General features: G+C 44.0%; 6 protein-coding genes across 11 annotated transcripts; 3 read left to right on the top strand and 3 right to left on the bottom strand.

Moving 5' to 3' along the window:
• Positions 1–54: 54 nt before the first annotated feature.
• LOC6599078 (polycomb protein Su(z)12) lies at positions 55–5,077 on the bottom strand. Of its 3 annotated transcripts, XM_026993206.1 has the most exons (7): positions 4,591–5,077; positions 4,467–4,513; positions 3,889–4,372; positions 2,958–3,807; positions 2,033–2,889; positions 1,365–1,572; positions 1,273–1,291 (listed from the first exon to the last, which is right to left on the bottom strand). In XM_026993206.1, exons 1-7 carry the CDS (start codon positions 4,814–4,816, stop codon positions 1,288–1,290), a joined length of 2,676 nt encoding a protein of 891 aa, XP_026849007.1. In that variant the 5' UTR covers positions 4,817–5,077; the 3' UTR covers positions 1,273–1,287. The 3 variants fall into 3 exon arrangements, with proteins under 3 accessions (XP_026849005.1, XP_026849006.1, XP_026849007.1); XM_026993204.1 differs by lacking the exon at positions 1,365–1,572 and having other exon boundaries at positions 55–1,291; positions 4,591–5,074; XM_026993205.1 differs by having other exon boundaries at positions 1,223–1,572.
• A 925-nt stretch (positions 5,078–6,002) lies between these two features.
• On the top strand, positions 6,003–6,691 carry LOC6599077 (probable prefoldin subunit 6). The gene is made up of 3 exons (XM_002024174.2): positions 6,003–6,160; positions 6,221–6,446; positions 6,501–6,691. Exons 1-3 carry the CDS (start codon positions 6,082–6,084, stop codon positions 6,577–6,579), a joined length of 384 nt encoding a protein of 127 aa, XP_002024210.2. The 5' UTR covers positions 6,003–6,081; the 3' UTR covers positions 6,580–6,691.
• A 255-nt stretch (positions 6,692–6,946) lies between these two features.
• LOC6599076 (Golgi reassembly-stacking protein 2) lies at positions 6,947–8,882 on the top strand. Its single transcript, XM_002024173.2, has 2 exons — positions 6,947–7,049; positions 7,249–8,882. The coding sequence occupies exons 1-2, from the start codon at positions 7,004–7,006 to the stop codon at positions 8,673–8,675; spliced, it is 1,473 nt and encodes a 490-aa protein (XP_002024209.1). The 5' UTR covers positions 6,947–7,003; the 3' UTR covers positions 8,676–8,882.
• Positions 8,883–11,681: 2,799 nt separating this feature from the next.
• On the bottom strand, positions 11,682–12,173 carry LOC6599075 (larval/pupal cuticle protein H1C). The gene has a single exon (XM_002024172.2). It carries the CDS (start codon positions 12,113–12,115, stop codon positions 11,729–11,731), a length of 387 nt encoding a protein of 128 aa, XP_002024208.2. The 5' UTR covers positions 12,116–12,173; the 3' UTR covers positions 11,682–11,728.
• Positions 12,174–12,749: 576 nt separating this feature from the next.
• Positions 12,750–13,980, bottom strand: LOC6599074 (metaxin-2). 2 transcript variants are annotated; one of them, XM_026993191.1, is made up of 3 exons: positions 13,865–13,980; positions 13,074–13,783; positions 12,750–12,772 (listed from the first exon to the last, which is right to left on the bottom strand). In XM_026993191.1, the coding sequence occupies exons 1-3, from the start codon at positions 13,946–13,948 to the stop codon at positions 12,766–12,768; spliced, it is 801 nt and encodes a 266-aa protein (XP_026848992.1). In that variant the 5' UTR covers positions 13,949–13,980; the 3' UTR covers positions 12,750–12,765. The 2 variants fall into 2 exon arrangements, with proteins under 2 accessions (XP_026848992.1, XP_002024207.1); XM_002024171.2 differs by lacking the exon at positions 12,750–12,772 and having other exon boundaries at positions 12,963–13,783.
• A 394-nt stretch (positions 13,981–14,374) lies between these two features.
• Positions 14,375–17,315, top strand: LOC6599073 (rho GDP-dissociation inhibitor 1). Of its 3 annotated transcripts, none has more exons than XM_026993181.1 (6): positions 14,375–14,455; positions 16,012–16,223; positions 16,284–16,393; positions 16,462–16,576; positions 16,968–16,973; positions 17,055–17,315. In XM_026993181.1, the coding sequence occupies exons 2-6, from the start codon at positions 16,037–16,039 to the stop codon at positions 17,249–17,251; spliced, it is 615 nt and encodes a 204-aa protein (XP_026848982.1). In that variant the 5' UTR covers positions 14,375–14,455; positions 16,012–16,036; the 3' UTR covers positions 17,252–17,315. The 3 variants fall into 3 exon arrangements, with proteins under 3 accessions (XP_026848982.1, XP_002024206.1, XP_026848983.1); XM_026993182.1 differs by having other exon boundaries at positions 14,385–14,455; positions 15,998–16,223; XM_002024170.2 differs by lacking the exon at positions 16,968–16,973 and having other exon boundaries at positions 14,376–14,455.
• Positions 17,316–27,972: the final 10,657 nt, after the last annotated feature.

Below are 27,972 nucleotides of genomic sequence, written 5' to 3'. Positions count from 1 at the left end.
AAGCCCAATGCTCTGTAAAAATAGATCCATTTTGGTTTGCATTTTCTTTGAGTGTGGGTTTGAAGTGAATTTTATTTATGTACGTACGGATGTGTATAGTAAATGTAGGTGTAGGTGTAGGTGTATGATATAGCGTATTGGCGTTTCATTAGTTTTGGAATTGCTCGCTCAAAAAACGCACGTTTTTGCTTTTAAAATAGACTCGCGCTTATGCCGTAAATATATATTTTTTTGCATATACTCTTTGCTAATTACAATTGATACATTTTTGTCCTTTTCATACAATTAAAAGCTGATTTACATTTTCCCACGGCAGCAGCATTTCCTTACTCTTAGGTCTACGAATGGTTCATTAGTTGTTCAATTGATTGTTGAATGGGTTGCCCTCAGCCCTGTATACGTATGTATGTTTGAATGTCTCTGTGGTCTATTAAGTAATTGCCACGAAAGACAATCATAAATTATCATTTAAGCACAATTATCAGATCATTGTAAGGTGTTCATTGCCATCAAAAAATGTATGCAAATGATACGCTGTTCTGCCAAGACTCGTGCGAAATTGCTCGCATTCCAGCAAGGACTTATAACTTTAAGCTTAGGTTGACATTAAAAAAAAAAATGCTGTTTAAACCGTGGAAAGGCTTTAAAACAAAGGCCCAACATAAGGCATTGATTAGAATTTAACACAATATAAAGAACTACAGCGATAATGAAAAAGTGCCTGTCAAAAACAATATACTATATGCAAAAGGCTTTAAAACAATGGTCCAACATAAGGCGTTGATTAGAATTTAACACAATATAAAGAACTACAGCGATAATGAAAAAGTGCCTGTCAAAAACAATATACTATATATACTATATGTGTATGGTAAGGTAAGCAGCAATACGATGCGATGCTTTAGTCAGTTTTGGGCTGTCGATGTGGTGGAGGAGCAGCAGCAGCAGCAGCGTCTTTGCTTGCGTCAGCGCTTCTCGTATTTGGCCAGCGGCACTGAGAGCCTGGTACGCACTCCTGCTCCTCCTCCACCTGATGCTGCTCCAGATCCTGCTCCTGTGGATGAGGACTTGCTGGTTCTCTCTGAGGTCGAGCGGGATCGCGCAACTAAGCGTTTCTTGCTGTTGCTGGTTGGTGCTGGCAGTGTTTGGTGGCTATTATTATTGCTTTTGTTGCGACTCGTTCCGGTCTCTCCTCCTCCTCCTGATGCTGCTCCTCCTCCTGCTGCTCCTCCGGTGTTGCTGTTGCTGCTGCCTTCGCTGTACCGCTGACGCTTCCTCTGCGCTGTATTATCTGAAGAGGTGATGTTTGATTTTGTTTTTGTTTGGTGAGAAATGTTCATTAATTAATGGTCAGTTATTACTACAAATTGCCTACGCAGTCATCAACATCAACTGGCAGGGCAATTCCATTGATCTCGACATCAATTTCAACATCAGCATCATCATTATCCTCATCCTCATCATTATCCTCATCCTCATCTTCATCTTCAATACCCACATCGACCCACGCGTTGTCATTGTGAGGAGCAATCACTTCGGGCGCATCATCCGCCGCCGCCGCTTGCTCCACATCTATCGGATCGATCGGCATGGTTCACATTGAGAGAGAGAGAGCGAAAAATACATCCAAAACGCACAAGAAACAGAAGCACAGATAAAAAAAAAACAAAACAAAACAAAGAGAAAGAGAGACGATCGACGTAGACCGTCGTCGTCAGATATGTATAAATTTTGGATAGAAATTTGGAATTTTGTTCATTTTTTGTGAGAGCTCATGACACGATAGATGGATGGATGGGTGGAGGATGGATATGGGGATATGCATCTGCTAGTGATTCCCCCAACAATGGATATATGTACACATGTCACATGATGTGCCTCACTTCTACGGTGAGAATGTTGCATTTTGAGACCAAGCAAAATGACGATGAGATCGAGATGAGATGCCATTGAATGCCACACTCTATGGACGTCGGATGGCGAATGGCGGATGTCGGATGTCGGATGTCAGATGTCCGTGGGTAGTACTTACCTTTGGGGCTCAATTTGCGCTTCGATGTGGCAGCCGCAGAGGTGGCAGCAGCAGCTCCAGTGCTCAACCGAGTGCCGCTGCGTTTCAGACTGGGGTCGGAGCGCCGTTCCCGTGTATTGGGCAATGTGGCAAGCGGCTGATCGGCGGACTTTTTGGCCACATTCTTGCTATTGTTGGCAGATCCATTGTCCTGGCCGGAAGCTGCTGCAGCAGCAGCGGCCGCAGCAGCCGCGGCACTGGCCCGCTTCAGATGAGCCGGCATTCGCTTCGGCGGCTGCATAGCTGCATTCGAGCTGCTGCTGGCAGCCGCCGCTGCACTGTTGGAGGAGGTAGTTGGTCTGTCTGTACTAGAGGACAGTGCGGACATCTTCTGTGGGGACTTGTGGGCCTTGAGGTCCTCCTGCTTCTTGTGCATTCCCACGTCCAGCCAGTACTCGAGCTGGGCTTTATGCTGGCGCTGCATTAGCTCTTGCCCGGCCGTATATTTGCTGAGCAGACCCTGCAGCTTCTGCACCGTCTTGTATACGTGCTCGTTCGAGATGAGTCCATAGTCGAAGAGGGAGCACATGTGCAGGATGAAGTTGCGATAGAGATTCTTGCGCACGATCTCATGGCCCTTGGCATCGAGGAACATTTCGCAGGCCAATGGCAGCTGGCAGTTGCCCACGAATCCGTGACGCATCACATGCAGATTCCATATCTTCATCAGCTCCTTCTCCCCCTCGTTGACGTCGGAGAACTCGTCAATCATCTGTATGGTCTTCTGGCGCAGCCACAGCGGATCACTCTCGCCCTCCGAGTCAATGTCCAGCTCCTTGGGATGCACGGGCAGACAGGTCTCCGTATGATGGTACAGCCTTTAAAGCATTATTTTCACAATTATCACATTTTGCCTGCAACTTGTCCAGTGCGCCGTATGCCTTACCTGTTGTGACCTGTTATGTACGAACGCTGGTTACTGATATCGTCCTCATCTAGCTCCAGGAACTCATCCAGGCTCGCCTTCTGCCTCCTGGGCCGGCACACCATTAGGCTGGTCACCGAAGTGCGCCGAACAGGGCCGCAGGTGCGGGCAAACGACGAGCCCGATGGCCCGGCCAGATCGTAGGGGGATCCAGCGTACGATCCATCGTACGCATCATTAATGGTGACATCGATGCGCGCACCACTGCCTGCGGGCTGGTAGGTGAAGTTGAACCGGGCATGGCATAGCTTCAGATGCTTCAGCAGGGCGTACAGACGCAGACAGTCCAGACCGCACCAGGGACAGTTCAGCTCCTGCGTGTATTCAGTCTGCTGGCGCGTATTGTTGCTGTACATGAAATTGTATACGATCTGGATGTGTTCGGGGGGCGTTGTCTTGCAAATGCCATTATTCTTGAGGTTGCTGCCACCACTGCAGTTATTGTTATTATTGAAATGATTGTTATTGTGATTGACCGCATCGGCAACGGCGTCCAGATGATGGACATAGCGCTGGAGTTCCCGTGCCGATATTGTCTCTGGCAGCTGCTCGTTGGACAGCGTCAGATGGAATTTCAGCATCGGACTCTGTTGGTAGACATCGTAGGTGAGCGAGAGTGGAATGTAGCTATCGGGCATCGTCTCCCAGGTGCATTTCTTTGGTGAGAAGGACTTGATGCTCGACGAGTTTAACGGCTGGAGCATGGCCTCGTATTCGCCCTCGGTGATGAATCCACTCGACTTTTCATACAATATCAGCTCAGAGCCGTACATCTTCTCATTGGGACGCGATCGCTTGTTCGATGGGGTTTCTATGGGATGGGAAAGGACGTCGGGAGGATGAATCTCCGTCTCGGACAGAGGTTTTTTCTCTCTACTAAACCTGTTTTTACCTGCATTCTCATCATTGCACGTGGTGGCGGGCGACGACAGAACCTTGATCCTAAAGAGCAGCTTGTAGAGCGTATGCTGCTCACCCATCGGTCGCATGGCCTGCAGAGGTATGCTGATGGTGGCATGCTCGCCAATGCGATCCTTCGGATTGTACACGATCTGCGAACTCTTGCTGAGCAGCTCCTGAAAGTCCAGCGTGCTGTCCTTGCGCTTGCTCCGCGTGATCTTGTACAGCGTGGTCACAACACAAACCGACTCACCGGCTTCGCAGAGCAGTTGCTCCTGCAGCAGCTCATCGCTGTCCGATGATTTGATCTTCTCGTGTAGCGAGTCGTAGATAACGTGCAGGTAGTTTTGTGTTACGGCTTCGGATTTTTGGATTATGCTCTCCAGCATGGAGTTGATCTGGAAGGTGGCCCGCTTCTTGTTGGTGCGCGACATTCGCTCCTTCATATAGCAGAGCGTTCGATTCAGGAATATGGGCTGCACCAGGGAGAACAAGAAGAGAACATGTAATGCATGTGCCGTCTCGCGCTGTCTGGGAGATGTTATGTTGTGTTAGATGGTCTCCACTTACGTTTGTCTCATGGCGGTTGCGTAGATACCGATAGATTTGCGTGGGCTCTGAAAATCAGCAGCATTAACCATTCATTATTAGTTTGTCTGTCTGGCGCTAATCTTCAATCTCCACTTCTACTCACTTTCAAATGCTTGCAAAAAGAGTTCCTGCTCTTGTTGGTGTCCATTGAGCTTCCCGTTGGCCTCTGCCGCTGCCGTCCCCGTGGTCGTTGGCGCTGCCAACGTAGCATTTGTTCCATCTGCTCCATTTCCATGGCCATGAGCCGCGTTCGATCCGCCGTTAATGCCATTTGCCGCAGCGCCAGCGCCATCTGCATTGTCTTTCTCGCGTTTTTTCGCTGGGGCCATTGTGTGTTCGTTTGTGTGTCACGATGCGAGAACTGCTGAGGATGGTGGGATGGAGGGGGGTGGGTGCTCTAATTGTTGGAAATGCAACCGCTGGGCGCACACACACACAATATCCACGCACAGACTAACAACGCGCTAACATTTTAGAACATATTCACATTTGTTTTACCCATTTAGCATGAGTTTTTGTTTTTTTTCCGCGATGCTTTGCGTGTTTTTGCCGTTTCCCTTTTCGGCGCGAAACCTTTTGCTTTTGTCTCAGCGTTATTATCAGTGCGACCCTCAGAAATATACCAAAATATACCGTCTCATTTTGAAAATATACCGTAAATATAATGACGAATTCAAGTTATATATTCCTCGACTTTTATATTCCGTGGAATATTACTAGCTATCTAGATCCCTCAGCCCTGCCCACATCATTTTATCCAATTAATGTATCCATTTTCTACTTGACTGGTTTATTTTAAATACTCGACTTTGATTTGTTTTGCCTCAATTTTGGTTCCTCAACAACAATATAGCGTCTCGTATGATGAAAAACCGAACTTAGCCCACTTAAGCCCCCTCTATTTAAATAGTTCAACTACTTGAGGTAAATGGCGGACAATATTAACAATTGTAAATTCTTCTTGTAGATTCATGGCATTTTTCCTCTGAACTTAAAGAAAAGCACTACATATATATTTCACCTGAACTGCGCTAAAATTATTAAATTTTCATTATTTTCGGTGGAAAATTTAAGTACCCCCTTGGCTTACAATGGGTTAATTGTTCTCCGTCAAGGATTGGAAACCATATTGCTCAATTTTGATGTTCTGTCGAATGTTATTGGATATATAGAACATTTAGCCATGCCCACATAATTTTATACGATTGATGAATAATTTTTCTACTTAACTGGCTTATTCTTAATACATTATTGGATAAATACATTAATACAATCTTTTATTGGATTTTGCGTAAACAAATTGTATAGCGAAATAGGGCAAAGAAATAAAACGTGAGAAAAAGACTGTAGTCTCAGCATGTAGCCTTACGTTCCATTATTTAACATTTTTGATTTATTTAACATTTTTCTATTGTTTCTCAACAGCTGTTCCACCTTCCAATACAGACGATCTGGCAACACCAACACACCGATAGAAGCGTGCAGAGCACTTAGATTTTTTTTTTGACTTGAATTGTAAAAATTATCAACAGTCGGAGCCGGCACAACTGTTTTTAGAGATCCAAATATCTTAATTAACTCTTCACTCAACGCAATGAATATGGACAAGAACAGTGCAGCGTTGTACAAAAAAATGCAGACCGAGGTTGAGTCATATCAAAACCTTCAGAAGTGTATGTAAATGGAGACGCACATTTCCGTCCAAATTTAATAATACTATTTGCTCCATGCAGCCTGCGTGAAGATGGTCAAACAACGCGCACTACTGGAAGGCCAGCTAAATGAGAACAAGTGCGTTTTGGACGAACTGAATCTCTTGGGGCCAGACAACAAAGTCTACAAACTGTTTGGCCCTGTGCTAGTGAAGCAGGAGCTGGAGGATTCACGCCAGAACGTGGGCAAACGCATTGAGTACATCTCCAAAGAACTCAAGAGTTCCACCGATACCCTGGAGAACATGTAAGAAAGCACCAGCCCGGCTAGACTTTTTTGTATTACAATTTTTCTTTATAGGGAAAAGGATATGCTGAAACATCGGGAGGCTGTGGCCAAGTACCAACAGCAGTGGCAGGTGGCGGCGGCCATGAAGTGAAGGCCCTCAGGATTAAAACTAAGACCTAATTTATAATTGTTTTGTAGATGTTTCAGAGCAATACCAACACCAGCATCATCTTGGAAAGAATAAATGCATTTTTAAGGAGAAACTGGCCATTTTAAATTAACATTAGCTGGAAAAAGCACAGCTGGAAAGGTTCAGACTTTCGCGTATATTCGATTTTTTTCTATCGAAAAACGCCCACCACCACGTGATTTCCTATCAAAAGGCGGTATTCTTGCAGTATTATTTTTACAACATAGTAGTGCTGTCAAATATTTAAAATCTATCGATATATTTAATATTTTGACAACCCTACTACATTGCCACGAAGAACAGAATTTTTTTGTTGGCACATCCGAAATTATTTAAAAACACTGCATTTAATAGTGCATTTCGAATAATTTGACGCAATCAAACGATGGGTTCGAGTCACAGCATACACGTACCCGGTGGGGGCACAGAAGGTAACGTACACACCCAGAGGAGGGAGGACAGGACATGGACCACGTAAACCTTACGTTGTCGGTCTTCGGTCGTTGGTCTCACAATTAGAGATCGCAAGCACCCTCACACACGCACCGTACCAGAACACGTACACGTAGACGGACAACAATATATGCATATGATCGTATAAAAAAATTTTAATGGTCTCATTGTCTCCAGGTTACCACGTACTCAAAGTGCAAGACAACTCGCCGGGCCAGAAGGCCGGACTGGAGGCCTTCTTTGACTTCATTGTGGCAATTGCCGGCACTCGGCTGGACCAGGACAACGACATGCTCAAGGAGCTGCTGCGTCAGAACGTTGACAAGCCCGTCCGTCTCACCGTCTACTCCAGCAAAACACAAACTGTGCGGGAGCTGACCCTGACTCCAAGCACTAGCTGGGGTGGCCAGGGACTGCTGGGGGTTAGCATTCGTTTCTGTTCGTTCGAAGGGGCCAACGAGAGCGTGTGGCACATACTGGAGGTGCATCCCAACTCTCCGGCGGAGCTGGCCGGACTCCGGGCCTACAGCGACTATGTAATTGGAGCGGATGCCATACGCCACGAGAACGACGACCTGTTCACGCTGATCGACACGCACGAGCAGCAGCCGCTGAAAATGTACGTCTACAATCTGGACGACGATGCTTGCCGCGAGGTGACGATCAAGCCCAACACGGCCTGGGGAGGAGAGGGTGCTCTCGGCTGTGGCATTGGCTTCGGCTATCTGCATCGCATCCCGGTGCAGGCAGTCCCCGTCCCAGCCTCTTCGGCCTCGGTTGCTACTGCAGCTGAGGCCGCTCCATTGCTGACGAGCGGAGGCGGACCGGCACCTGCCCCTGTGGCAGTTGCCGGCTCTGCTGTCGTCTCACCAACGTTGCCTTACATACCGCCTCTGGCCAACACCTTTGCATCGACAAATGCCGAGATAAGACCACCAACCATTGAGCCGCCAGCCCAGAGCCTATTCAAGACATATTTCAATCCGGACGAATCAACAGATGCTCTCACCGCGGCGTTGGAAACTCAGGCAGCCATTGGAGAGCCCCAGCTACCAGCCCCCTCAGGCAACATACCGGCTCCAGCTCCTATTCCTGCTGCACTAATTGCTCATCCTTCGCCTGCGACTGTGGCTGGACCTCTGGCTGGTGTTTTTGCTCCACCTCCGCCTGCTGCAGCTCCAGCCGTAGTTGAGGCTCAAGCGCAGTCTGTACCGCCACCAGCGAATATCTTCATACCAGGCGTCTACGATCCCAACACACAGCACAATGCGAGCGTGGCCCTCGGTGGAATACCGGCAGCCCAGCTGCCGTTCCCACAGGCCACTGCGGCGCCACCACAGCTGCCTCCTGCAGCCGTGCCAATGTTCTCCACATCACAACAGGCCTACATGTCGGCTCCGGCGGCTCTCTCTTATCCGGCTGCTCAGACGGTGCCGTCGTATCCGCAGGTGCAGCCCTCCATGGGCGGCCTGTTTCCCACGCAGCCAACGCCGCTGCCACCACAAATGGCCCATGTGTTCTCACCACCGCAGGCGCAGTCGCAGCCGCCCCCATCTGGCAGCGAACAGCAGCAGCAATCGGCTACAACTCAGGCCGGCAACTAAGACCACATCCACATCTGAGCGGCGCTGTGTTGTCGAATTGGACAAATTGTCGTTAAGCTTTTATCTTTCATCTGATTATTTTTTACGATGGCGATACCCAAGGCCACGAACGGGGAGACAAGGCAGAATGCTGACATAACATCAATGGTACCCGCAGCAGAAAAATATGTAAATGGCATTCGTAATATAATATAAATTAACTATTGTAATAAACAAATAATATACACAAACAAAATCTTACTATAGATTCAATCTTTGAATCTATATAATATATATGCACATACTCCTGTGTGATCCCTGATCACAACGGCTTTCTCTTATCAGAATGTATAAGAATTTTAGAGCAGAAATCATTCCACTCTGTCTGAGAGCCTAAGAAGTCTTTCCATTTCGGGTCGAGGTTGTTCATATGTGCCGCCCAAAGAGCTCTTTTCTCAATTACTTTGAGCGTGAGGTAATGCGAAAGACGGCCATCACTGCTGGAAAATATTAACCGACCTATATATTGCAGGTGCAGTTCAAGGGCTATGGCATTAAAATTAATGATGCTCGTATCTGAGGTGCTATTTTTATTACTGGAATTATGGTTGAGGGTTTTCTTCAGAAATACCTTTTGCAGCTGATCGATCTCCCTGAAACGAATGCTGCCCCATACTTGGACACATCGAAACTTCAAGAACTTTGTCCACTCTTCTGGTTGATGGAGAAACTGATCCATCAAGTTCTTAGCTTCTTTGATAAATTGATGAACTTGTTTTTTATAGGAGAGTCCAGGAGTAAACACGAAGTTCAGGTATGAAATCTCGGATGTTCTTTTAATCGATTTCCCTGTTATAATCCATTTCTCCAATGCCGATACCCTGCCACCACCCTTTTTGAAAACCATAATTTCGGATGTATCCATGTCCACATCCATGGCCCGTTTGTGGCCGTAACTTTCCAGTTGATCAATCATAGCCTGGAGGTCGTTGATCCTTTCCGCAAGTAGAACTATCTTGTCAGCGTGCATCAATATGTGTATCCTGCGATCATCGATGACAAGACCTCCTTGAAGCTCGTCTGGAAGATCGTTTAAATACAAGGCGGCTAGCATTTCGGACATATTTTTCTGCTCTCGATCTATGTTTTCTCTGTAGCATCGTCTAAGCAGATTGATAATCCTTGGGGAGACTCCCATGTCATGGAGCTTGCGCCATATAAGCTTTCTAGCCGCTCCCTGGGTAAAGGACCTCCAACTGACGAAATACGCATAGACCTTAGCTCCTCTTTCCGTCAATTTCATATCGACAATCGCTGTTAAGTTGTACACCATATCCACGCTGGAAAGTTTCTCCCAGAATCTGGTCTGGTGCTCATTGAAGATATTGGTATGGCCGCACCATTCGATCAGTCTGTCTTGCACTATTTTGAAGAGAGTCTTGATTAAACCATTCGAAGAGACAATATTTGTGCAGGAGATCTGTCTCATATTCGATCCGTCGAACATGGCATTGCATCGAACAACCAGTTCGTTGCGGAAATCCCTCAATGCTTGCTTGGAAAACGACCTCAATGAGTGATGTTTGAAAGCAAACTCTACTTCTGCACTGGTAATATCCGAATCGAGCCTGGTGTTCTGCGAGAGAATGCTGGAGTCAAATGACCTGATATTATTTGTCTGTATTTTGATTGGAGAAGCTCCCGGCAATGGGGCACCCAACAGGGGCAGATCTAATACCAGACAGATGGGCAAGTGATCAGATCCGTGTCTGGTGCCCCCTGTATCTGGTTTATCCACCATGAAATCACTCACTACCGGCATTAGATCTTGGCTGACTGCTGCAAAATCATTTGTGGAATTCCCCAGCTTGCTCGGGGTATGGTATGTGAAGCTGCCTTTGGCGTCGCCCACCGTCAGGCCGTTCAATATTTGTAGCTTATTATGGTCGCAAAATTCCAGAAACTGTGATCCTCTTCCATTCCGTTTTTTGTCTTCAGAGATTCGACCATTTGTGTTGGCGACACAGGGATAGTTGGAGACTTCCTGCTTGAGCCCGCCCAGACGGATGTTGACATCACCAATTATTATGGCATTTTCTATGGTATTCGGTTTGTTGCTAAAGACCTGTGTCACCGGCAAGAATTCGCCATTCCAGTCGGCCCCTCGTATGTAGAGCGGTATTATGTGGAGCATTTTCTCACGCCAGCATAGCTCTACGATCTTTATATCTCCCACATCGGTTATAGCGTGCGTTAGTCCCATTTTGTTTAGGAATTTCCGGATTCCAATCACAATTCCGCCGATTCCACGTCCGTGACGATAGATCTTTATGGCTTCCTTCCAATAGCAGGCATAGTCGGAGAACAGTTTTTCAAACTCTTCTGTCACGGGTGTACCGGGAAGCGTATGGGTTTCAATTAAAATAAATATGTCGACATTCCTCAGATATTCCGTAAATTCATTGTCCTTCAATTTGCTTTGTAGACCACGGATATTATATGAAACTATTTTTAGCAACGGGACGTCGTTCTTCCGTTTGTCGCGGCTCATTTTGCTCACGGTGGCAGCTACAATTTAAAACTAGTTTCGCCACTATATTTTCATTCAGTTGAACCCTAAGCTTGGACTCAACTGGCTATCGACGTACCCACATCCGCTCTACCTCTCCCTTGCATCTGGTGAATCATCCAACTGATAATAACATGCAATAATTTGCATGTACTTGTGTAATGCTTACTCCGAGCAAATGTTCCTTCTCTTCACATTCGTGTCGCCCATTAATAGGCATAATTATGCAATTAAAACTAATTTATATACAAATTTTAACAGCTTATATTGCTTTCTGATTGGAGGCGCAACAAAACGTAAAGAGAAAAATTCCAATTGAAACGCGATTGATATCGACTATATATCGATATATACCAATTGATATCGGCATTCGAATGTCGATTTAAACAATCTGCAACTGCATTATACAATCTACTGTAGGCCCCACTGGGGCGGATGTGGATTACAAAATCGTTCTTTATTTGGTTGTCGTTTGATGGTTGAATGGTGGCAGGAAGGAAGGCGATTACTTCTTCTTCAGGAATGGGCTGACAATGGCCGGAGCAGCATAGGTGGTGTACGCAGGAGCAGCCGCAGCATAGGATGTGTAAGCAGGAGCAGCAGCTGTGTACGTGGTCACAGGAGCGGTGTAGGCGCGGACACCGTACACCGATGAGGTGTAGGCTGGAGCAGCTGCAGCGTAGGTTGAGTAGGCCGGAGCGGCAGCAGCATAGGTGGAATAGGCAGGAGCAGCTGCAGCATACGTGGCCACGGGAGCCGAGTAGGCCACGGGTCCAGCGGCATAGGTGGCAGCATAGGACGGCGCGGCAGCGTATGTGGCAACCGGAGAGGAAGCCAGGAAGCCAGCCTGGGCAACGGCGAAGGTGAGAGCCAAGCAGATGAGGAACTTCATGTTGAACTGTTTAGAGTTGGTTGGTTTGTCAGTGACTGATGCTGTTTCCCAATTAGCTCGATCGTTTTATAGTCCGAATTGGCCCGGGGGGAGGCCTGCCTGGCCAAACGGGTTTACGGCTTAGGCATTCCCAATAACAACCGAAAACTAAATTAGAACACAATTGCGTCCGCATTGAGTTTCTGCATGGTAACGTTCATTGAATGCGGATTCAATCCTCTGCCGCCGCACCTTTGTGACAGAACCTAGCCTCCAATGTTTGTCCAAGCCGTGTCAAATGGATTACTCTTTCTCCTCTTATGCTTGAGGTATGGCGACAATTTGTGCCTGCTTTTCGGCTGCTCCCTCTTGCGCTGTTATGGTGTAAGATGGAATAGATGTACCATAGATTGACTTGAGTACGCATCACTCTTATTGCATAGATTAAGATTAGTTGCTGTTGCTGTTGAAAATGCAAGCAATCTGTGCAACAATTCATAATAACACGAATTTTTTTGTACAGCTTAACCTTGGAGCGGTGCTTTGACCTCTCAATGGTCAATTCCAACTTGTGTTAAGACTGTAAATTACTCCTTTAATAGAATATAAATATAAGGCAATTTATTCACACATATTTTCAGTAACAACAAACAACTTTAGATGAAGTCGATTTACTTTCTGAAAATATATTTAATAGAAAAATATCGTAAGTAATTTGTTCATTCAATGAGCTATAGAGCTGTTTTTATAAAAATGCACTCAAAAGAACTCTTTACGCGTCTCGAATCGGTGGCAAAACTTATATATCAGCAAGGTACAAAGCTGGATTAAAAATACAAAAAAAAAAAATAAATAAAACAAAACAAAATGATGTAAACTATAATTTTGCATTTATGCCGCCATTTTTTTGCCTGCTTGTGTGTGGTACAGAATGATAGAACCAAAAGAAAAACACTTAAGATAAATTCATTGCAGGCACCTGGTCTGAAAGTATTTGTCATCAATGAAGCGACAGAAATCCACCAAGTGCTTGAACTTTTGCACGGTCTGGGCCAGCGCCATGTTGGGTAGCGTGGTGGTCAGAATGCTGAAGAGATGTCCAAAGGCGATGGCATCCAGTTCACAGGGCTGTTCGCCATAGAAGAAGGGCGTGTCGGGGGACTCTTTCAGTTTGTATTCGAGCGTCTCGCAACATTTGGCCACCTTTTCAATGACGTTTTCTATGTCCAGGTCGTTCCACTGATAGACCTTCAGCAAACGGAGCGCGTTGCGTCGCTTGCCATAGTTCTGCATGTGGTTCATGGGCCACGGATAGACACTGCCATTGCGCGGGGCTGTCACCTCCTTGTAGACGCGCTCGTTCTTAAAGCTGATGTACAGCTCGGCCATGGTGAAGATGTTCTCCACAAGCGACACATACGTCCGCATATCGGCCTTCTCATCCTCGTCCTGCAGGTTACCGATGGCCATCTCCTTCTGCTCAACAAAATTGACGATTGGCTCGAATTCGGCAAAGATAAATGCCCCAGCTCGGATAAAGGGCAGCTTGGTCATGCGGCCACCTGGCGACATGTGCTCTGCATTGGCGCATGTGCGCACGTCAAAGGGCAAGTTGCACATCTTGAGGTATGCCTTCACGGCCAGGCAGCTGGCGTTCTCCGGCAATAAGATCTGCTCCACTTCATAGGGCTAGCCGCGAAAGAGAATTGCGAGAGGAATGCATGAGGCTTGTGATTTGCACCGGCTGAGTGTTTGGGGTGGGATGCCTACCTGGTAGAGTGTGGCGTCTTCTGGCCATGGCTCCACGGACAGCTTGTTGGCGGTGGCCAGTTGGCTTAATAATACAGATGGCATTTTCTTCAAATTCCACACACAATTTCCAGCACAACGATGAAGTAATCAAAAACAGCTGCGTTTCGTGACACGCCGTGACAATCGCATACTATCGATATAATATATCAATACATGGAGTCAACTGGTTGTCAATGTGCTTGCTTGCTTTATGAAAACTCTCTTTTGAAATTATCACATTAATTACAGCTAAAGTAAATTTATTATAATTTGGAAAAGTTATTTTCGTTGCGCTTTTGATAACATTTGAAATTCCAGGGCAGCCCTGTATGGAACAGCTGTATGTAATCGAAATCGAAATCGGTTTCAGCCAGAAAGATAACGATTAACAACACTGCTTATTCACTGTTCCGCCTTCGTTCTTTCTTGTTTCTGTGTTTTTTGCGTTGTTTTGTATTTTATTAAATATATTACAAAATCATATAATTACCTGTATTAGTTGTTGTTCACGCAACAGCCAGGAAACGCTAAAAGAAACGGCAATTATTACTTAATTTGCAAATTAAAAAGGTGAGTGCGCGCGGCTTTCGCTGTCGTTTTGTGTGGATGCCACCGACTGTGTGCTTGCATTGCGTTCCAATGCATTCAAATAATATTCGAATTGAAATAAATGCTTCTTATCTGCCCGCAAGGGCACCAACCACTCCCAAAAAAAAGAAAGAATTTACTTGCAAACAATCACCAAAACCGAATGACGATCATTTGCCGGCCCCGTGTGTGTTAGTGTGTGATTCATACATGTGCATGTACATACGTGTATGTATGTATGTATTTATGTGCGTCTGGGTCTTAACATTTTTCTGGCCGTGCACATTTCTTTATCAAAACTGGGCATGGTTTTTACTTTTCCTTGAATTATCCCCCCACACCGCACCACACCACACCAGACCAGACCAGACCACAACACACAAAGCGAGCGAGCGAGCGAGTGAGCACTTTGACGGGGGGTCTCTGGGCAGCGTCCCTGCCCCTGTATTGCTCCACTATACCAATCTATCTATTGGAATTTTTGTTTGGAATTGGTGGATTTTGTTTGGGCAGCATTGGATACAGATTCTATCTTAATTCGAAAAATCAGCTTAATATTTATTGTTTTATGCACATATAGAACAGTACGTGTAGTATATAAAAATAAACTTTAATTATCTCGCAACAAACATTAATAACATTTCCATTCGCATGTACTCTCTGCTCTTCAATCCAAATCTGGAGAATTGAATACTATTATCGGACCAACATGTATTGAAAATGGGCATAAAGCGAGCGACGTGTATTTAGATAATGAAAAATAATGAAAAGCAAAAGCAAGATAATAAACTACCGCCAGAACATACTCGTCCCCATACATACATGTATGTATGTACATCCATGCATACATAGCACATACATATACATACATACATGTGTTCGTGTGGCTGGAGGCGTCGGTCTGGTCGTATTCGCTTAACGCCCGTTCTGGTCAATATAATTCAATGCCGTTCTCCCCCCACCCTACCCCCCACCCCACACTCTGTCAGTGTGCCTTTTGCCTTATCTGCCTTTGTGCGTCCGTATTTGGTTGGGACCTTTTTGTTTCTTTTTTTTTTCTATGCGGGGGGACATCTGCCAGCTGCAACCGCCACCGCCCCCCACCCCCACCTCCACGCCAGGCCCCATCCATCGGCTCTCCAAGCCACAGTTCATCAATGTGTTAATAATTGGAATTTAATCAATATTATCGAGTGACTAACATTTGGTGGGCAGCATTGTGGTGAAAATTGAATGATAAAAGGGCAATCCATTTTATCTGCTAGTCCTGCAGATCTCCAGGGAATATACATATGTATGTAGATATGTATGTATACTTAGAACAAAACCATTATCGTGCCCTCATGTTACTCACACTACTAAAAATATCCCTATGACCCACATGAATCATTAAGAGGAGGGATAAAAGAGGCAGAGAGAACTGCTAAACAAGAAGAAAGAAACAAAAAAAAAACTCTCAACTAGGAAAAATCATGCGTAATCTTACCGATATAAATGTATTCGATTGATAAACAAACAAACCAGACTTTGTTTTGCAGCCCGCTAGGTAAGAGAGAGGAAGCCATGGCCGAAACAGAGAAGCAACAACCCCATCCCGACCATCATGATGAGGATGTGCACGATGCCAACTACCAAGCACCGCCGGAGAAGACCATCGAGGAGATCATGGCCGCCGATCAGGAGGATGAGAGTTTGAGACGCTACAAGGAGGCCCTCCTGGGCGCAGCCCAGACCGAGAAGATTGTTGTCGGTAAGAGAGCAATCAAAACACAGCCAATCGAATGCTAATCCAATTACCCTTCATCTCTAGAGCCCAATGATCCGCGCAAGGTGATTGTGAAAAAGCTGGCGCTGGTTGTGGAGGGACGCGATGATATGGAACTGGATCTTACTGGCGACATTAGTCAGCTGAAAAAGCAGGTAGAGCGCATCATGACTGATCCCCATCAACGAATCCATTTGACCTATTGACATCTATTTCCCGACAGCTTTTTGTGATCAAAGAAGGTGTTCAGTACAAGGTGCGCATTGATTTTATTGTGCAACGTGAAATCGTTCACGGCCTTAAGTATGTGCAAAAGACCTCTCGCTTTGGCATGCCCGGTAAGTGATTCGATTTGAATGGACCTACAGCCAGGAGGGTGGGGGGACTTTCCTTTCAATCGAAATGTTTTCCATTGAACGAGTATTTGGTTCATTGTACAGTGCGTACACTGTGCCGTGCACTTTTGGGACTTCACGGTTCGCGTGGCCACATTCCACGTTTGCTTTTTTTTTGCCCGTAAAGGCATCAGTTCTTGATAGACTTCTGTCCGCTACAGTATGGGGAATAGCACCTTCAATAGCACTAGCCTGCTCTGCGGAATTTTCAGTGTGGTCTACATAGTGCTTATTACGTTTGCCATTTTTACCATAATCATGTGCTGATCAATGTCCCTTTGTCCTTGTATGCCTTGCCCTTTTTTGTTGGATAATTATATTGCCTTGCGTTAAGTTGTGGGTAAGATTGTGGTCGAAGACTCCTTGAGAGATTTGTTCTTGTTTTCGTGAATAATCCATTTACTTCTTTCCATTCCCATAGTCGACAAAATGAAGCACATGGTTGGCTCGTATCCGCCGAAAAAGGAAATTCAGTTCTATTTGACGCCCGCCGAGGAGGCGCCCTCCGGCACATTGTCGCGCGGCACTTACTCGGTCAGCTCGATCTTCACGGATGACGACAAGCACATACATTTGGAGTGGGACTGGACCTTTGAGATCAAAAAGGACTGGGCATAAGGCGGGAAACACACCACACATAGAAACCCACACACACACACGCCACACACACACACCGACATAGACACAGACACACAGCATATACTATTTTTTTTTTTTTTGTTTCTTCCCCAAAATTGTCATGTAACTAGTTTATTTTTTGTTTCCAAAATCTGTAAACGCGAGTTTCCAACAAAAAGAAAAAGAAGCCAACCAATTGATCGTCAAGTATTTTTGTGAATGGTATTAAAATGAAACTATTTTTGTATCTAAAGAGTTAAATGTAAAGCCACGATAAGTATTTTTATATCCATTTGATATCCAATGGAATGTGTGTAAAAGAAGAGCAATTCTCGCCCAATGTCACTCACAAAGAGATCCAGTCAATCCACTCAAGTCAAAACCAAGTCGAGTCAAGTCAAGTCAATCAGTCGGCCTCTGCATGCCATTGCATATGTCTAACATATACCCCCATTTCCAGCTGAATTCTGATGAGTAATGAGAACTTTAAGAAAGTTGTATGCATTTTCGCCATGTATTTAAATTTAATGAGAGGAAAGCGTTTATTCTTTTCAACTGAAACTGCAGGGGAAGCCCATGCCCAGCCCAGAGGGGATCCACTCAATCAATAAACTGGATCTGAAACTGGTAACTGGAAATTGTTACCTTACAATAATGCATTTGATATCTGTAAAGTCTACATAAAAGGGAACTTTTAACTATATTCTAACTGTATAACTTAACTATCTCTGTGTATTTTTTGTGTAAAATTTATGCGAATGCAGCAGAATGAGTGCAACTGAAGAGCAATAAAAATAAAATATATTTAAATATATATGGGCACACATTGTTGATGTTTTTTAGTCACCCACTGAGAGCAAATTATACAGTAGCCTCGGCACTTTATAATGCTGCTTATCTGTTGACGTTGCCCCGAAGTAAACGTCATAAATTGTTGGTGGAAGTCAAAGGTACAACTCGCATTACTCATACGCCGTGCATACCAACCATTTCTGTGGGGTGTACGTACGGAGAGCAAAACTTGTGTGGCTTTGTCCTCTCTGTTTATATTCAATTTCGCTCGGGCAACATGTTGCCAGCTAAACTGTTGCACTCGGCAGCGCGCAACATGTGGCCCAACACTCGAGGCGGCAGTCTTTGAATGCAGGAGAGAACAGCGAACCGAACCGAAATGAAATGAAATGAAATATTCAAACGCACATTTATCTTAAAAGAATGAATAAATAAATTGCCTGCTTGTAAATGGCGCGATTTGCCGAAAGAAGAAAGCGAAATCCAAGGCGCGGAATGTAAGAAAAACAGCAGTAATAATTTTCTGGAATAAACCCTTGAGGCATACCCAGTAAATGGCGGAAAGGAAACCTTTGAGCCTGCTGTCATACCATACCATACCACACCATGCCCAAAAAGCTATCCGCTTTAAAAGCTTCCTTGGAGCAAGATTTCTTATTTATTCTGTTGATTGTTTTCATTTCATTGTTCCGCCGAAAAAAGCAACAAAAACAAAATAATTCAGGAATCTTGTACGGTTTAAAGGTAAAAAAGTTGGCTTCGAAGAAGTAAGTTTTCCCGACATTTAAAGCCAGTCCATTGGTATTTGAAATTCAATTCATGAATGCTTCCGTTCATATTTGATTTGGGGGGCAAGAGCAGAGATTGAAGAGCTTCCGATTCCACTCTAACTGACAATGCCGCTGTCCATCTCCGTCCGTTAAGAGCAGAATGATTGACAGTCGCTCCACCAGCTCCATATTGTTCATCCAGTGCAGCAATCCCAGACACCGGATTGTGTGTCACTGTGGCCTTTTAGCCTGATGCCGGCAATTGTCCGCCCCCCATTATGGTCCATTGCATCCGGGCATAAAGTTCACTGGAATGCTGCAATAACAACAAAAAAAAAAGAAGAAAGACACACTGAAAAAAGGAAATCCAAATGCTGCAAAAAAATGGGGATAATAAAGTAGAAAATAAATGAAATCAAAAAGGAAACGAGGCGCAACAGGCAATGTGCACACACGCATGGCTGGGAAGTGCATATGGCGGCCTTGGCGTCCATTTTGTTCCCAGTTTCCAGCTCCCAGCTCCCAGCTCCCAGCTCCCAGCCTTTATTGGCAGCTGTTGCATTGGGGCTGACCGGTCCATGTAGGGCAGGAATGCTGCCATAAAATACGCCAGATGTCGGCCCATACTATTATATTTATTTTACACATATATTGTCCTGTATGGCTGGCAGAGTCCTTTTCTGCGGTCTCCTTTTTTTGATATTGTGTGAGATTTTTTAAAAGGGAAAAGACCCTATATCATAATATTCATAGCTGACAATTAATGTCTGATATATTTAAGGGTGCTCCCTCCTGCCAAGTGGAGACTTTGTTGGCTTCTGTTAAGCCTATTTAAACTTAATTAAATCTACCAAAGATTCGAGCTACCCATTTCGTATGCGGGCCAGCACCCGACACGGCGAAACGTGCGAAAGTTGATTTCCTGCCGATTGCGAGGGGCAGGACCCCGGCCAACGTGGCGTATGATGAATTTAATTCAACGCCATGTGTCGGCGTGGCTGCTTAAGATAGTTGGGATAGCTAGAGGGCTGCTTCGTTTATATTGCACTTGAAGGGATGAAGGGAAAACCATCAGTTAATACTCGAACACATATTGTTTATCCATACTTTAATTTATTTAACATTAAAGGAAATAGCTGAAAGGAAGGCCATACAAACTCTCTCCGTCGAATCGTACTATTTACATTTTCTAACCGATTTAACTGTCCGTGAGTCGGGGCTTTAAGTCCCGCCACTCTTTAGGGGGCATATCGTACGTCAACACAGGCCGGCGACCGGCCAGCAGGACACAATTCAAAGTTCAGCATTACCCTGGCGACTGCCAACGGATAGCAAAAATAATTTGCGTTTATATTGAATTTGTTTTTTTTGTTTGTTCCCCCTCTGTGTATTTGTTTTTGTTGCGCCAGAGATTCATTCGAAGTTGGCAGGAAATTGCATGATTTGTGAATATATTTATTCAAATGGACTTGCGGTCGAAGGTCGGTGGTGAAGCCTCATCTACATTTTCGGGGAGACGACATTGATTTTTGGTATTAGCATTCCGGCATTTTTTTCGTCTCCCGGTTTGACGATAATGGGCAGGTCGAGGCAGAGAGGTCGTCCAGGGTCGACCAGGTGAGATGGTTTCTGGTTCCAATATACCTTATATTCCAGAGTCAAATTCCAACCCTAAGCCATCTCAGGGCTCTACATGAAAGAGGGTTTCATTACTTGGAAGTTGGTTAATAATTCAGCAACTCATCGCAACTCAACTTAACGGCAGCGGCGGCATTCTTTGTTCTTTATGGTTTAATGTGAGTTGCCGAAAAATTTAATATTAATTCGGGTAATTTAACCCTTTCGTCGTATACGTATTTGAAACATCTCAGACTTTGAGTTGGAAAGTGTGAAGCCAGCGATTTCGCACACAGAGGATGGGGATGTCAACAAGCTGTTGCCACAAGCAGATACCACCCGCACACTCTGATACGCAGGCTGGGGCAGGGGCAGGGGCAGAGTCAGAGATCCCTCTCCTTTCCCAGGCACTGTAGATGGCTGTTGAGCTTGCAGTTTTTAGCGTTTTGTAATTAAGTGAAGCGCACTAATTAAAGAACACTTCGTAATTAGGCTTTATGTCGTGCCCAAACTGACGACTCACTCTCACTATATACTTAGACCTTTGCCACTTTCTACTCTGCCCTTTCCCGTGACAACTGAGTTATTAGAAGCCCTTTTTGCTGTAGCTTGAAGCTGAAATTGATTTTCCCCCCACTCCCCCCGGGAGGAAAAGTTCAAGGGCACGCAAGCCTCAATTAAAAATGGATAAGAAAGAAACGTTAGTGGTAATATCGACTGGCATTGGCTGACACTTAATAGCCGTTCATTAAAATATAATTTACCACTTTCAAGGCACCACCACTACTAGGCCATGGAACGCAACAGGAGGTGGCACCGCCCAGGCCATTGATTTATGAGCAGCGGTACTGCAGCACAGCACTTAAATGAAATACATCTAAATCAATCCTATACATCTGTTGGCAAATAAATCAGAATTTGTTCAGCGGAAAGTCCCCACCCTTTGACCAACATACAATATATTTAAAACCGTTGAATCTATTATAAATTCAAGACCAAGAGATTGCCCACCCACGACTATGGCTGTGGTCCCCCCCCCTGAAACTCCCACGGCACCAGCAACAGCTGCTCGAGGGGATTGAGTAATTTTATTCGGCTTGCCGTCGCAGCTGTCTGAGCAGTGTCCTTCCGATGGCCACCCGACAGTGACTTTCAAGAGCGTCGAGCGAAGGTAAACATGTTTTGATTTCGATCTGGTAATGTATTATGCATGCCAGAGACCTGGGGGAGAGTCATGACCAGAGAGCCGCGCTGACGCCTCCACCTTGACCTTGGGGACAGCCAATTACCAGCACATCGGGGCTATCGGGCGCATCTTCAATCGCATATTGGGTGGCCAGACACCCCATCCGTATCCCCCGTATCCCCCGTATCCCCCGTATCCCCCGTATCCGTTTCAGCTCACAAAATTTATGCAAAGTCCATTGTGGGCCTTCAATTAGTTAATTTGGTCTGATCCTTGGGCTTGGCTAGGCCTATACACAGTCAAAATTGGCCCTTAATGGTGTCTGATACTTTAAGCTGATTTTATTTTTGTTGATTCGTCAACCGTAAGTCCATTATTATTTATGCACATCCAAGTCCCCACAGCTGGGGCCACCGGCTCCATGAATATGTTGTCTGGGGCATTGCTGGCCATTTGGGGCATTAATGTGGGTCTTGGGAGCAGGCAAGGTGTATTTTTCGTAATTATTTTAATTAATGAAGCGCCATGGAAATGCTGTAACAAATAATTTCAATGCAAATAGATGGTTTCCATAATTACAAATCACAATCGTATTGTCTGTGAAACTTTGTGATGCGAGTATTTAATTCCAACCATTGGATGGCAGCCAAATCATGGGACAGACGGCGGCACTGTCAAAGTTCATTACGTATACGCCTCGTGTTGTCAGTCGGAAATTGCACAGCCAGCAAACACCCCACTTTGTGTAGGTGTTTGTGTGTCAACAGAGCAGCTCAAACATTATGCTAGTCTCCGGCCAGATGCAACTGAACCTCCCGGTTCCGTCGAGCAAAGGCAAGGGCAAGGGTAAGGGCAAGGGTAAGGCGAAAGGGAAAGGGAAACGAGTGCTGACAATATCCTGCTAAGCTGAAATTAACAACGAGGACTTGGGACTTGGGACTGGGGACTGGGGACTGGGAACTGAGGACACTGGGAGCTGCTCAGTAACTAATTTAATTCCAGGAAATTGAGGTTGAAGTGGAGGCGAGTGTCAATTGCATTAGCTGCACATCGAACTTCTGTGGAAACGGAGCCTCAACACGGAATCCCATGCCATGGAAAAAGTCCATTCTTTCCGTTCCTAGATTGGCCGCTCTAAATTGAAATTAATCAGATTTCATTAGCTCGGAAGGAAAGTTTAATCTTGAGACAGGATTAATTGACAGCTGGATAACACACTATACAGTGGAATTTTGGGATTAAAGAAGGCCATAATCGAACTGGAATTAGATGTGATTGGTTCTTATATTTCCTACAATATTTTACTGACTGCAATTCAAGTCCATAGTTTCTAAAATATATATATTTTTATCAGAGATCAGAAAACAAAGAATCTCCGAGCCTATAAAGTATATTTTTCACTTACAAAATCTACAAAATCTCCTCTATCTCCTACGCGATCGACCATGCCTGCTGTTTGCTGTTCAAGTTTCCCATAAGCGAACAAACTCATTTGCTGTGAAGATTATCGTAGATTATCGTGGCTGGGGGGCAGAAAATCAGCAGTTTGCATTTGCCAGGCACACGTGAAAGTGGACCCCCTATAATGAGAATCTGCTAATGGAACGAAAGCGTAAAACCAAAACAGAGCCACTAGCGCTAGTCGCTGTCTCTCTCTCTCTCGCTCTGGTCTGCCTCCACGTTTTGCTTCGCTCTCTGCTCGCTGCCAAGCAAGGTCGGCAACATGTTGCTTGTTGAACACTCGGTTTCGTTTCTCATCCAATTTTGATTAGAACGTCCACGGTTGGCGTTGCGTGCGGTTCTCGGTTTTTCGGTTTTCGGTTCTCGATTTTTGGCGCTCGGCAGTCGGTGCCGATTTCGCGCGTTTCCTTGCCTTTGCTTTAGTGTTTTAAGTGAGCGTGAATGTGAATTTTTTTTTAAACAACATCTGCCATCGAGCAGTGGCCCTACACATGTGTATGCCTATTATATGTTCAAATATATTCCATTGATATTGTATATACAACTGGGAATAATCTGTACACCGGAGGAGTATCATCCAGCAATTAGGTATTGTATGCCGCCAAGCAACGCCATTCGAAATTTTCAAAGAAAATGCCCGGCAAACCCCCAACTCCAAACGAACGGTACTTATTTCAAAATGTGCAGTGCGGAAAGAGGAAACAAGAGATTGGTTAGACAATAAGTTTTCTAATTTCGAAGGTGCAAAAGTTTCTTAAGCCACAAGTAACTAAACAAAAAAACTCGTGATAAATAAGATGATTTTTTTTTTTTTGAAAGCCAAGCTTTAAACCCTTTCTAAAATGTTTTTTTTTTGCCAGAAAACCGGCAAAAACAAAAAAAATATTGTTTACCCACCGCCTGCTTTCCCACAATCGAGTGTAACTAATTTCCCAGCTCAAGAGCAACTGCATAAGTTTCTAAAAATACTTACGTTTCGAGAACGCGAATAAACGAATCGAATCGAATCTGAATCTGAATGGGCAATGGGCAGCAGCGACAGATCGAAATAACCGGAGCACGGCGCTCTCCCTTCGGCGCTCTCGGCTCTCGGCTCTCGACTCTCCGCTCTCTATCTCTGGCATGTGTGTGTGTGTGTGTGTGATAGTGCTAATCGTATCTGATTTCGAATTTCTATAAAATATTTATATTCATTTGAGTTCTCTTCGGCCGGGCTCTTGATTAAATTAAGCCAGCAACAACAAGTGTCTCCAAACTAAATATATATTTTATTTTATGAAGAAGGAAATCAAGAAGAAAACTTGGCAGCTGGCGGCGACACTTTGCGTCAGTTCTTGCTGCTGCTTTTCGGTTTATATTCGGTTTATTTTTTATTTTTTTAAGTTTTTTGTTGTTGTTGTTGCAATTTTTAGCGAAGCGTCGGTCGAACGCGTTAATGATCGCGTATGTGTGACTGTCTCTGATGAAAGAAGCGATACAAAAATATATACACACACTCGTCGATATGTACATACATATAAATAAATATACTCGTATATAAATTTATTTAGCAGCCACAGATACTTGAACATGTGTGTGTGTGTTTTTTTTTCTTTATATATTTTTGTTTCATTAATTTATAATCTCTGATGGCAGAAGAGGAAAGAAGTGTGGATATGACAATGTTGTTTGAAATTAACTTAATTGCTGAAGATTGATTGGCCAGCGAAATAGACTTTTTTCCCAGCATAGAATATTGTAATATTTTCCAAAATATGCACTTAAAAGAGTTCATTGTTCGCATAACTTGAGCGTTATTTTATCGTAGTGTAAATCTCGTATAATCAACAAAGACCCAGATGAAATGACCTTAGCATTTGTCCTCACATTTATGAAACATATTTCGTTTATTTATAAACGTAAGCCACACACTTAACAACACCAACTCGGCCAAATCATTTGCCAAATGCTGTTGGCTTTAAATAAATCAAGTTATAAAAGTGTTCTCACCGATTTCGTTTTGGCTCGCGGCTCCGCATTAATAAATTAACGCCCCCACCTCAGTATTTCGCATTTTTCCAGTTTCTATTTTTTCCTCCCCCCCTTTTTTTGTTTTTTTTTTGCCTTTTATCTTTATGGCCGGCCAAGACACCAAGTTAAAATTCTATAAAAATATTGTCATGCTTTTCCATATAGTACTACCAGGTCTATGCATACCTACAATCGTATGTGAAAGCAAAATTAAATTAACTTTGGAAATGCCTCCTCCTCCGCCTCCTCCTCCTCCTCCTCCGCCCCTTCCAGATCTGATAAGGGAATGAAAAAAGACTTTGAAAATTCATTTAGATTTTTTTTTGTTTTTTTTTTCGGGGGTGGCACTCCTTTATCAAAGGCGATAGGGCCGATAAAATAGTTCATTGAAGCCTACCAGTAATTCCAATGAGACAAATTGTATTTTACATTTCTGCCAAGTGTATGTATAATTTATGAATCGAGAAGACAAAAGCTCCAAACCCCAACTAAAAAAAAAATAAATATTAATAAAACAATATCCAGAGCGCTGTCTAGAAGGTACATGAAATATCTATACTTATCAGCAGAGTTTAAACAAAAAATGACTAATACTTACTGTCCAATAAAATACATAAAATATTATGTGGAAATGTGGCGTGCCTTAGCTGAGTCATGAGGGGAATACCATACGGAAACCAACTCTATTTCTTGGGTTTCATATGGGTTAAGGCTTTCCATGTAAAAGTGGGCAAATATCTCACAGATACTCGCGTGTATGTGAATAGATTTCTGTTTGGGGTTTAGGCTAATTTGCGACACTCACATCTACCTCTAGATACAACAAATATTCCACTGTCTCTGACAAGGCCACACTGGTCAGCAAAATACGAATTACAAGTGGTTTTTTGTAGCTGTTTCATTTGGATGATTATATGGACTACTGTGCTGTGGAGACCTTGTCCCCAGGTCTCTTTCGAAACAAGTATATTACAAACCCCAACTTAATTGCGTAGAGAGAGAGGGATAGAAAGAAACTCTAAATTGGGAATTTGTATCCAATAGATGCAAAATTGTTTAGCAGATCTTCGATATACTTGGTGTCTTTTTACTATCAAATAATCCATAGTAATATTTTATTTTCAGTCCGAATTTAGGGCCAAATTTTCTGCTGTCTAGTGTACACCATACACCAAACGTATGTTTGTACGATTAGCACACTTTTTCTGTTTTTTTTTTGCACACTATTTCCTCTCCGACTTGACTTTGTCAAGTTTAAAAAAATTTGTGAAAATTGCGTTTTTATTTATGTACACAATTGCAATTGCCTCTGTGTGTGTGTGTGTGTGTGTAGTATTTTCTTATTTTCATAATATCTCCGTCATTGCATATATGTACATATATGTGCGTGTGTGTATGTAAAATATATTTATATTTATTTCTCGTTTGAATTTAATTAAATTTGCACATTTGTGTTAAATTTTCAACACATGTGTCTCTGTCCGTCTCTCGTGCCTTGCGTGCTCGTCTGTGTGTATGTGTGTGTGTGTGTGTGTGTGTGTGTGTGTGTCTTTCATATATTTTATACACTCGGTCGGTCCCTCCGTCTGTCCATCTGTCAGTCCGCGTGCCCGTGCCCCCCATGTGTCAACCTAGACGCCTAATCAAACAGCAACAACAAATGTTGGCAGTCAAATTCAGAGCCCTGAGAAAGAGAGCGCCAGAGACACGACACGAAAATGATAATAAACATGTCTAATGGCGGCTAACGAGAGCAAAGAGGAACAGCAACAAACAATAAATAATAGATCTTACAATTTTAACTTCAATAAAATACTATAAAAAAAGGAACAAATACTATCGAATAATTCTATAAATACATTGTTCTGTTTACGCTTAATTATAAGAATAATTCAAGCACGTTCCACCTTCTGATGCTGTTAAAAAAAACCAGACATTGAATCAAAAAAGAGAAACAAAAGCTGCATTTATCCAAAATAAAGCATAAATATATTTCCATTGCATTAAATTGTATCATTTATTCCCTGCCCCATTCACTGAAAATCTGAATAAAACATACATACGAGTATTTTCTCTGCCAAATGAGAATCAATTTGTTGTGGCACGCCCGGAAATGCTGTGGCATTCGTCTTGTTTAAGCGGCTTTGCTCGCCCGAAATCGGTCGAGTCCCAGCATCGGGCTTACATGGGTGTTAAGGTTGTGGAAAATACAAATCTTTTAAATTCGATAAACGATTTTGTACAGATGAAAGGCTTTGTTGGCCTCTTTGTTGTTTCCCCCTGTTGGGGGTGTGAATTGTTGACATGATTTCCAGCTTAAAAGTATTTACTATTATAATAATGTTGCCCTCAGACCTCAGACGTGGGTCTATTTAGTGACTCAATTTTGTGTGTTCTCTAGTTTCTAGACAAATATTTGACTGCAATTTTATTCAAACTTGTCGGACACTCAAATGTCCAATATATTGGCAGGTTTTTCTTCAAAAAGATTTCGAATTGATTTATTTGACCATAGTTTTTGGCCATAACTCAGCAGAGGCCGCAGCCTCGGCCAGCCATCGCCTGCCTCTTGACGGTGGGCGGTGGGCGGGGTGCGGGGTACGGCATGCATTTGCACAAATCTTTGGGCCAGGCCGCTCCACCGGTCCTCGCCCCAAATGGCCGCAAAAATGTAATTTTATGGCAACATCAAGTTTGTCTTGCACATTGCACAAATATTTCATTGTGACAGTCAAGTATTTCGGCAAAATCTGAATCCGAATCCCAGACCGTATCCAAAAAGGTTGAGTGGAAAATGAATTTTTGAATGAGATTCTCAGCATTTCGCGAAGCATTCACAAAGTTCTTTCCTTCATTGTTTATTTCTTTTGCTTAATTACCTGTTG

This window comes from Drosophila persimilis, unplaced genomic scaffold (assembly GCF_003286085.1).
Source record: "Drosophila persimilis strain 14011-0111.01,24,50 unplaced genomic scaffold, DperRS2 tig00000808-arrow-arrow-pilon, whole genome shotgun sequence".
NCBI classification, from domain to species: Eukaryota; Metazoa; Arthropoda; class Insecta; order Diptera; family Drosophilidae; genus Drosophila; species Drosophila persimilis.
This window is presented reverse-complemented; position numbering and strand designations above follow the sequence as displayed.